The sequence below is a fragment of the Phasianus colchicus genome, chromosome 16 (assembly GCF_987193195.1).
Source record: "Phasianus colchicus chromosome 16, bPhaCol1.hap1.1, whole genome shotgun sequence".
Lineage (NCBI taxonomy): Eukaryota > Metazoa > Chordata > Aves > Galliformes > Phasianidae > Phasianus > Phasianus colchicus.
The window spans coordinates 2409912-2420825 of NC_143451.1; the positions used below are offsets into that span (position 1 = coordinate 2409912).

At 46.1% G+C, this 10914-nt stretch overlaps 1 protein-coding gene across 1 annotated transcript; it reads right to left on the reverse strand.

The window, feature by feature from the left end:
- Nucleotides 1-42: 42 nt before the first annotated feature.
- On the reverse strand, nt 43-8372 carry RNPS1 (RNA binding protein with serine rich domain 1). The gene is given in 8 exon segments (XM_090151450.1): nt 43-1139; nt 2738-2879; nt 3328-3481; nt 4279-4381; nt 5604-5795; nt 6068-6223; nt 6578-6605; nt 6608-8372. Coding segments are annotated over 8 exon segments (915 nt in total). The 5' UTR covers nt 6642-8372; the 3' UTR covers nt 43-1033.
- Between the last annotated feature and the right edge of the window lie 2542 nt (nt 8373-10914).

Sequence of the window (10914 nt, forward strand, 5' to 3'; positions counted from 1 at the left end):
CCGCCTCTGCGAGCGCGTGCGGAAGCGAGCGAGACGGGCAGCTAATTCTCATCTCTACTGCTTTATTCGATAGTCGCTCGTTCTATACAAGTACAAACACAGCGTGGCCCCAAAGGCTACAAAGTGATACAAAACGACACAAAAATAATGAAAAAAACAACAAAAAAAACTTTATAGTATTGACTGTACAACAGGTGGTTCTTTGCCTTTCCCCAGGCAGCAGCACAGCCCCGAGCCTCCCTCTCTGCCTTGCCGTTTCCTTGCAGGGGTTGACGATCAGTTGTTAACTGGAGATTCGTAAAAGCAGAAGCACTTGCATCATTTCCCTAAGGGACCGAATAGGAGACTTACCAAAATCTTTAAGATAACGTGGAAAGAATCAACCAGGGCAGCAGCTACAAACCCGTTCTTAAGATTTCCAGCTTCTTTTCTAAATTACAATATTCAGCAGGCTGGACTGTTGTCTCTGCAGCATTCAACTGGTATATGCCTTACAGAAGGTCAATATGCAGAAACTAATCATAATTTGGGAATGGGAATAAAGCAAACAGGTCATTAAGTCTTAGAAAGATTTTGTAATCTGGACTCCAGCCGCTCTGACAATCCTAGCAATTGGGTTCGCTGCCTCCCTGTCCTGTTCTGCAGCATTTCCAAAACAGCTCAAGATTTACATGCTCATCTGTACAACATGCTAAGCATTTAGAAATCATCAAGCAGCAGTCTGCTAACTGGAGAAAGGGGCTATAACATCTATCCAGAAGAGATGTTGGTTTTATAGCCTTTAAAAAAAATAAAAAAAAATCAAAGCCATTTTTCAGTAATGTCAATTCAATGTCAGGAAACTAGAAGCCCCACAGCAGAGGCTGTCTTACGGCCAGGAACTGTTGCTGTCTCCTCTTGGATTACCTTCACTGCCAGCATCCTCTCTCCCCCCTCTCTCCCTTCCTCACCTAGACCCATTATAAAAAAAGGTACAATATTTATTTTCATGGAATTTAAGTTAAAAAATAAAAAGCTGTCCATTCTTTTTGCTTTATCGTGAAGAGTTGGAGCTGGAGCGGCTGCGATGGCGCCTTCGTCCGGGAGACCTCGACCGCGAGCGCCGGCGGACAGGAGATCTGCGCCTCGGAGAGCGGGACCTGGCAGGAAGGGATGGAGAACATTTCCATTAGGAGGCATGGACAGCAGCTTCCAGCAACATCTGCAGTGTTTGCAAATTGGTTCCTTTCGTACCCTCCAGAAAAATCTCATAAATCATTCTGAAAGAGATCCAGTAAACTCCAGAAAGCAGAAGGGCAATCCGAACAGAAATATTCTAGGAGGAATTTTCTAGCTATTTTACCATCCCTCTGCTTCAGAATTTGAAAGACTGCTTCATATCCAAATAATAGACAAGAATCTTCTACAAAACAAACAAGTTCATTCCACATCAGATTCTCCTTCATCTGAAAGGTTCATCTGAAACTCTGGCTCCTGAAATATTGTTCAGTATTTACACAGGTCACGCAGTACCGCAGACATACTTCTCACAGTCCAGCTCTAAAGAAATAGCTGAGCTTCAGGATCTGCAGTGCTACAGGTAGTCTGTACAGCCATCAATATGACACCAAGGTTCCAGGCATGGAATATTAATGGAGCCAGACAGGACAACAAAAGATGAGGGAAGCAAACAAATCACCCAACCCAGCATTTACCAGACTGCAGTAAAAAGCACTTTATGGAGAAGCAATCAGCTGGTTCAAATCAGGAACTGCATTAGTAATGACAAGAGTTTCAGCAGGTTTCCAAGATAGTGGAGCTCACCCACATGCTGAGAAAACTAATGTTAAGTTTTTTGGAGCCTGGAGGACTCCAGCAGCCCTGAGTCATACAACAGATGAATGCACGTCAGGTCCCTCCTTGGGGTCATATGCACCTGATGCAGGAGGACTGCTTTACTCTTTTTCCTACTGACAGAAAGGAGATATAAGGGCTTCAGAAAAAGGCAACCAGAGCAGGCTGCCAAAAGCATCCTACCAGCCAGCCACAAGCCTGTCCCCACTTCACCTCAAAGCACTACACAGAAGGGAGCAGGCTGGGATCTAAAAATTTTTGATGGACCGTATTCAGAAAGTAGACCACAGCAGGTCAACTCTGGCATTAAGCAATTAAGAACTGTAGAATCATAGAATGGCCTGGGTTGAAAAGGACCACAGTGCTCATCCAGTTCCAACCCCCTGCTATGTGCAGTCACCAACCAGCAGACCAGGCTGCCCAGAGCCACATCCAGCCTGGCCTTGAATGCCTGCAGGGATGGGGCATCCACAGCCTCCTTGGGCAACCTGTTCCAGTGCCTCACCACCCTCTGAGTGAAAAACTTCCTCCTCATATCCAACCTAAACCTCCCCTGTCTCAGTTTAACACCATTCTCCCTTGTCCCATCACTATCCACCCTTGTGGATAGTTCCCCCTCCGTTCCCCCTCCTGTTTATATGCTCCCTTCAAGTACTGGAAGGCCAAATGAGGTCTCCCTAGAGCCTTTTTTTCTCCAAGTTAAACAAGTCCAGTTCCCTCAACCTTTCAAGAAGTACAATCTGAGTTCAGCTGATGCCCAGAAGGTGGTTTGTTTGTTCTTTTGTGTTTTGTTTTGTTTTCTTTTTTAAACATCATTTGGAGGGGAAGATGAAGTTGTCCTTGTGCTGGGACTTGGCAATAAATTCTACACTGAGAAGGAAATAAGAACTGTTTCAGCTCTCACCTTCTCCTCATACGAGGAGGTGACCTACGCCACATTGGTGGTGGTGGCAGCATCCTCCTGGGTGGGCTGAAGCGCCGAGGAGGCGGTCTGGGTCGTGGTGCCAATACAGCTGTGGCAGTGATCTCCTGCCCATCGATCTGCCCTGTTCAGAAAGTCACAAAAATAAAGTAAGCATTTTCCAGCACCAACAAATCAAGTGACAGCAATTCACAGCTTTGTCACAAGCAACACAACCCTGTGCTCCTATTTCTGCCACACACTCTGAAGTTACGTTGACAAAATCGCATGCACACCAGACTTCTTAACCAAGTATCCCATCAGACATTGATCAGGAAGGATTTTCACAGAAATTTAAATGATTTTCAGTTTGGAAAAAAAGCATTGTTTTAATAGTTTTTTGTTTTTTTTTTTCAATCCGTCCTGAAACCATACAAAAGCCAAAGGCATTTGGGCTGAAAACAGAATGACAGCATATCAGATCAGCTCCCCAAAAGGTACTCCATCATCTCAATCTCATTTTCCCATCAAATCCACCAGCTCCAAAGATTTCTTTCAAAGCACCCAGCGTTGTTGCAGCATTTGACACCTACCTCCATCCATGTGTTTCAGGGCTTTCTCAGCATCATCAGGGTTCTCAAACTCCACATAAGCATAGCCTTTAGAGAGGTGTGGATTTAGCCTGTCAACTGGCATGTCAATCATTTTAATCTTTCCATAAGTGGAAAAAATTTCCATGATGTGATCCTGCCAAGAAGGAGCAGAACTTAAGGATGTATAGCACTCTCACTGAGCAGGTCTGGCTGGTACAGAGCACACAGCACCAAATCAGCCTTAAATCAATGTCACCTGCAGGAGATACATTCCACTAATCACGTGTGGAAAAGACACTGGGTTACCACATCCTCTACTGATGTCTATGTCTGTTTCACTTCAGATCATTCCAGACCTTAACAGAATTACAGGCTGAACATCATCACAGGCTACAAAAGCTGCACTAGTGTAAAAACTTTCCTAGTTTTTCCTAGGAAAGTGAAGCCGTGTCCTCAGATAGAAAGCCTTAAGGAACAATTCTTAATATTTTTTTTTAATAGCATTTTTTCAGCACCCTAAACTTGTACCTCTGCAGACCTCTGAACTACATTCTAGCAAAGACAACTCCAGCCAATCCAGCTCTCCTGGAGCTCCTTTTTGTGAACCCCCACGTGACCTTAATGCCACCCACATGATTTCTACTGTTGTACTGACTTCTACAGTTTTCTTCCTAGGAAGGTGAAGTACAAGCTGTGGGGTACCAATACAGCACACAGAGCTTTTAACACTAGTGAATCTCAAAAGCCCGCACTTAATTTGACTTGGGGAAGTTCTACTGAAGCATTCCTCACTCATCAGTTTGGACACAAAGCAAGGATTTCCAACAGCAAAGTTCTGGCAAGTCCAGCAAAAAACAAACATTGAAGGCTTTAAAAAAAAAAAAAAAGCCATCCACCAACACACCCACAAAAGAAGCACCTGCTTGGCATTAGAGAAGAGCATGCCATTACCTTGGTGACATTTCTAGTGAGCCTCCCAACATGCACTTTTGTAGGTCTGGGTGATGGGCTGCGCCGCTTCCGCTCCTTTTCATCTCTCTTGGGTGGCTTGGACCTGATTTTGACGAGAAACATTTACAGCTTCCAGGGAAAACAAGAAGACAAGAACTAGAAGCCAATCCCTAGCACGTGATTTTAAGAGAAGTACCATTTTTCTTGTGGAGGTAGCTTTTTTCTTAAGATGTTACAAGTTAGGAATTGCAAGGATGGTGGTTGTGTTCCACTCAGAAAGATAGGAAGATTTATATTTGCCTTGTCTGCTTTTGCTTTACAAACTACTGGAATCAAAGAGGCTGCTTTTTTTTTTTTTTAAAAAAAAAAAAAGGTTAGCTAGGTTTACTAAATTTAATTTACCAAGGATTTACTCAAAGTCATTGCTAACATTAAAGAACTCTGAAGTTGCAGGAACAAAAATCATCATGTGACAACAATTAAAGAGGCAAAACAAGGACGGAACCACCAAAGCATAGCACAACCAAACAAATAATGGATCTAGTGACCTGTGTTTCTGTGTCTTTTGTTCACTATAGAAGACACGAAACATTACATCTGAATTATTTAAATAACTGTGTTACAATTTGCTTGCAGGTTTTTAAAATTACAAGCCACATTTGTAAAAAGCACCAAAAAGAAAACCCCAAATCTGAGCATGCAGAATATCTGTATTTTTTGCTTCTTCCAAATCTTACTGTCCATAAATTGAAGGATACACAAAGCAAACTGGATTATAATATTGTACTTGATTTTAATTAGCCTTCCACAATCTAAATAATTATTTAAATAATTATCCAAAGAAAGAAAAACATGCAGGCATTACAAGTTTGACTGCCACCCTTACACAAAAATTCTTCCATTGGTCCCCCCACTTTTATCATTTTTACATCTATAAGCATATATACACACATCTATCCACCATTTTCAGTCCCAACTTTTATGTCAGTCTTGACTACAACTTACAGGAAATATATGAAGACTTTTACTGTCATCTTGTGCCCCCATTTTCCCATTCCAGTGGGTAAACACTGACTAAAACTGCCTCCACAAAATATAGTATGTAACAATCACCCTTAAAAAAGGAACTCTTTCATCTTTAATCTCCACAAGGCATATGTTTTGACTGCCATCAAAAGGAACGTGTCTAGTCTAACAAAATTCACATCTCTAAGTTACGGAGAAAGCAAACAGTCCTTGGCAAAAACCTGTTTGATCACAACCTTGTACTGTACAAGGAAGTTGATCTGCTCTCTAGGAATTCCTAACAGACACAGGGAACTCACTTGGAGCGGGACCGCCTCCTGTTGTCATGTCTCCGTCGGGATGGACTGGGGGATCCAGAGGAGCTGCTGGAACTGGAACTGCGTGAGGTGCTGGAGCTCCCAGAGCGGCTTGAGGCAGAAGAGGAGCTCGAGCCACTGCTGGAACCAGTGCTGGAACTGGATCCTGAGCTGGAAGTGGAGCTGGAGCGGGACCTGTTAGGGAAAGAAAAACGTGAGTGGAATATCCAGAAAAAGAATGGCTGAAGATCTTCTGAGACAGAAAGCAACTGCAAGTTAAAGCAATGAAAACCGACTCTCCACAGTTCACTAATTCAACTACACCTCACAAATCCAAAACCCCTTCATTTAATCACTTCACTGTGACCGACACAATTCAAAGCTTGTGTAAGTCCAAGCCATGGAATTCAGCAAACCACAGGTGGCTCTGAAAACATGTATTTGTTACTGCCTGTAATGGTAGCTACCTGGTGCTGCTACTCCCACTGGAAGCACTGCGCCTTTTGCGCGTCTTGTCCCGACCACGATCCTTTTCACCCGATTCCTTAGTGGCTGCTTTGTCCTTGGATCGGTCCTTTGATTTCTCTTCAGACCTATCCTTGCGTTTGGTTGGTGAGGGAGCCCTTCAAGAATACATGGCAGAAGGGATTGTTTAATATGGAAAACACAAAAGAACAGAAAACCACACTCAAACATGGAACAGAACAGCAACACAAAACGTGGAACTTCAATTGTAACCGAAGATTACCGTAAGAGCAGAGTTAAAGCATTAGGTAAGTTTGGGCTTTTTAGAAAAAAGGAAGACATTTTACATTGCAGAGTAGCAGCTTTGAGGATAACAGCTATAGCATACAGAAACTGTCATATGTAAGTGCACCCAAAGAGATATATTTCCAACTCCTCTCCCTCGCTGGGAAAGCCCCAGTACCCTACAACACCCCCACTTTCATTAGGCCTTGAAAATTTGGAAAGATTACCTAGTGCTGGATTTTTTATTATTTTTATTATTTTCATCTCCTTTTTCATTCCCATTAACTCCATTTCCCCTGCAGAGGTGTCCAAAGCAGCACCAAATGGGCCTCACTTATGTCAAAACTCAGTTCTAACTCCTCAGTTCTGAGAAGTGCCCCCTAATTGAGAGCAGCAGACTCCAAAGACCAGCCAAGTGACAAGGTAAGAGCATTCATAAATGAGAAATGAACAGACAGCAGATCTGCTGTGCAGCAGTGGCAGCATACCAGAGGAGTTGGTATGAACAAGGGAGTTCTCCAGGGCACTGCAGCCAGGCACAGTGCTGCATGGCAGTAACAGCCAGCCCCTGGGCCAGCTCACACCTTCATGGCATACAGATTGTATGTGTGTTCAAAGTTACAAATTTTGATATTCACAGAAATACAAAGGATCCTTGCTCAACACCCCCCTGGAAGGCACACAGAGGATGTCCATCTCCTACACAGACACACATGCAGCTCCTGCCTCTCGACAACATCCTCATCTCTACAGGAGCAAGCTCTGCTTTCCTCCAAAGTCACTCTGTGCCGCAGAACAAATGCTAGGCAGGAAGAGGTGGCTGCTGAGTAATGATATAGGCTGGTTTGTTTAGCAACAGAGATCAGTATATTAGTTTGAGGAGCAATATATTAGTTTAGCAAAAGGAATCAGTGAGCACTAGTCCTAAAACTTTCCATTTCTGCTTTGCTTGGTGTGTGATCAGCCTTGTTTTCTCTTAATTCCACTTTACAAACAGCACTGGAGTCAAGACACACTACTGATCTCTGGATTTCACCAGGCACAAGGATGCTTTCCTTGGGTTTTCACACACGTTGTGTTGCTCATTATAGCCTAAGAAGCGATGGAAGCTTGCCAAATTGGGGAAAAACAGCTACAGGTCAACCCAAAGTCTCTGTGATGAAGCTGGTGGTGGAAAAATGGGGATAAACTAAGTGGGCATATAACCACCCACAATGCAACTGCACGTGTCCAGGGGAACATGAGCACACATTCATTACTTCTTGGAAAAGAATGAATATGTATGCTAGTGTGCTGCACATGTACGCATTAACTGCTTACATGTAGAACCTGAACTCTGAGAACTCAACTTCAAACATTTTCTACAAGAGGGCTGCATCTATCACATACTCTGTGACATCTAAACATGCTGCTGCATTTTGCTTATTCTATCTGGATCAGAAAGCTGCCTCCACATATATATTTTAATAACCTTGAAAAGAATTTGGCAGATACGTGTTGGTGTGAAACCTATTATCTATCCACACAAGAAACATCTGGGAAACAAAGAATCATAGAATGGCCTGGGTTGAAAAGGAGCACAATGCCCATCCAGTGCCAACCCCCTGCTGTGTGCAGGTCACCAACCAGCAGACCAGGCTACCCAGAGCCACATCCAGCCTGGCCTTGAATGCCTGCAGGGATGGGGCATCCACAGCCTCCTTGGGCAACCTGTTCCAGTGCCTCACCACCCTCTGGGTGAAAAACTTCCTCCTAATATCCAACCTAAACCTCCCTTGTCTCAAGTTTAAAACCATTCCCCCTTGTCCTATTGCTATTCACCCATGTAAACAGCCATTCTCCCTCCAGTTTATACAGAATGGGGATGAGCATGTCTGTGAACTGCCAGCATCATCAGCAGAGGCATTACATGGTCATCATACTGCATGATGCTGGTGCACCAACAGCTGCATCAAAGGCAAAATTAGCTAACAAGGTTTTGCTGCTTCTGGTTTCTGGTTCTGACCATCACTAACTTGATTCTCTACACTGCAGTGACACTCACGTTTGGGAAGAGATCGTTACTGAAGAGCTGAATGCACGTTCCTGATTTTCAGCTTCACAGTTTTTCCCTAAGCAGCTCACTGATTCTAGTAAGAAAAATGACAGACCCACAGCTTAGAAAAAGTCCCCGTGTCAGACCAGCTGACCTACTCCAAAGAACAGCCAAGTTCTGGACCAAAGCAGCTGACATTTTCATTTCCTGGCCCTCTTCTCCTGAGTACACCACTCAGGCTTGTTTTATTTCTCCCTACACACCAAATCCTCTCACACCATTGCAGCCAGGACACCACAAGCTCAGAAGCCATTTCCCAATGGCAGCCAGCTCCAGCTGCACCTTGCTGCAAGATGGGAAGTGAAAGCTCAGAAGACCAACAAGTGCTTTGCCATTTCCCTGCCTGCTGCTGGAGTGCTGGGAAGTACTGTATGTAAACAGCTGCCACCAGCACCACTCCTCTGTGCACCCACAAGGCTGGCACTTACCAGACACAACAGCCAAACGATGCTTACACATCCAGCAAACTTCTGTCAAAGGCAGCTCTCTGGCAGCCCTTAGGCTAACCAGTGTTTTTCTTTCATCCAATTAAAATACACCTTTCCCAAGAAAGTTTCAGTTGGAAACCTCAGCCTGGGAGATGCAGTCTCTGGGCACTGTCACACCTCCACGAAGAATAACACTGCGGCGTGAGCACATTAACAACACAAGGCATTGCTAAGCAACACCTGCCCTTCCTAAAATGGAAACAAACCCGGATACCCCCCAGCGTCTCAGCTTTCGTGGAGCATCCAGCCCAGCACAGCCGGTCTCAGAGCACTCTAACAGGCCGGCCATTCCCTGCACACAGTGAGCTCTGAGGAGACCTATGCTCGTAGAAAGCTGCAGCCAAGGCAACGACCTCGGCTCTCCCTCAGCCTTCCTGACGGCAGGCGCGTCCTGCAACGGCAGCTTGCTTGTAGGCCCTCGTTTGCCAAGCATAGGAAAGTTTCCCTCGCGTGATTTAAGACTGACCCTAATCGGCAGGCCCCCTCAACGCCGCCCGCCCGCTGCTGGGCGGCGGGACCCCCGGTCCCAGCTCCGCTCCAGGCCTCAGGCCCGGCTCCGCCCCGGCCCGGCCTCCCGCCTTCCTCCCCGCCCCCGGCCGCGGTAGGCCGCGGCGCCATCCCTGTCTCTCATCTCCCTCCATAACCCCCCCGTCGGCTCCCGCCCGCTCCCCTGAGCAGCACCGAGCGGCGGCGAGGCCGCACCGAACGTCAGCCGGGCGGATGGCGGCCGATGGCCGCGCCGACAACCAGCACCCGCCCCACTCACATCCTCGGCGCCCTCTGCAATCACCGCTCCGACCCCGTCGCGCGCGATTGGCGCAGCGCGGGCGGGAAGAGCCTCCGTGTGGCGAGCAGTGATGACGTCACGGGGAGGGAGGGGGAGGGGGAGGGAGCAGCGGGTCGGGCGCCTTAAAGGCACCGGCTGGGAGCTGCGTGTCACGGAATCGCAGAATCACGGAATGGCCGGGGTTGGAAGGGACCTCAGGGATCACGAAGCTCCAACCCCCCACCACACGCAGGGCCACCAACCTCCACATTTCATACCAGCCCAGGCTGCCCAGGGCCCCATCCAACCTGGCCTTGAACACCTCCAGGGATGGACGGGGCATCCACAGCCTCTCTGGGCAGCTGTTCCAGCACCTCACCACTCTTAGTAAAGAACTTCCCCCTGATATCCAACTTCAATCCTCCCTCCCTCAACTTCAAACCATTTCCCCTTGTCCTGCAGTTATCTACATTTTCAAAGAGTTGATTCCCCTCCTGTTTGTAGGCTCCCTTTAGGTACTGAAGGCTGCAATGATTCACCCTGCAGCCTTCTTTTCTGCAGGCTGAACAAGCCCAGCTCCCTCAGCCTGTCTTCGTAGGGGAGGTGCTCCAGCCCCCTTATCATCTCTGTGGCTCTTCTGGATCCTCTACAACAGCTCCCTGTTTTGTTTTTGTTTTTCTAGGGGCTCCAGACTTGGACTCCAGCCAGCCCGCGTCCATCTGGGCATTGCCATGTCCGCCTCCAGCCCATTCCAATGCCTGAACGCTCTTTCAGAGAAGAAGTTTTTCCTATTACTTGTGGGAATGCAATGTTGTTTCTGCATTGGATCTTAAAAAGGGCAATTGATTTGAAGAAGTAGAACATAATGTATTTGTATTCTGTAACTTATCCTTAGAAATAGTTGATGTAAAAAGTAGGAATACTGTATAAGTTAGCAACATGTTTTAGCAACATAACTGCTGAATTACGTGATTAATTCTTTCGTGCAAAATGTGATTAATTCTTTCTTGCAAAACTGCAATAGTTTTTAAATGTTCCAAACATTGTGGGTATAGTGTTAGGGACTAGAGAACGTATTGTAGGGTTGTTTTGTTAGGATAAGAAACTCCCAGCAAAAGAAAAACAGATTTAATAAACATCAGAGAAGCTAGGGCCTCTACACAAGGCCGGACTGTCTCACTCCGTGGGAAGGTTGGGTTGCAACAGGCAGGCATC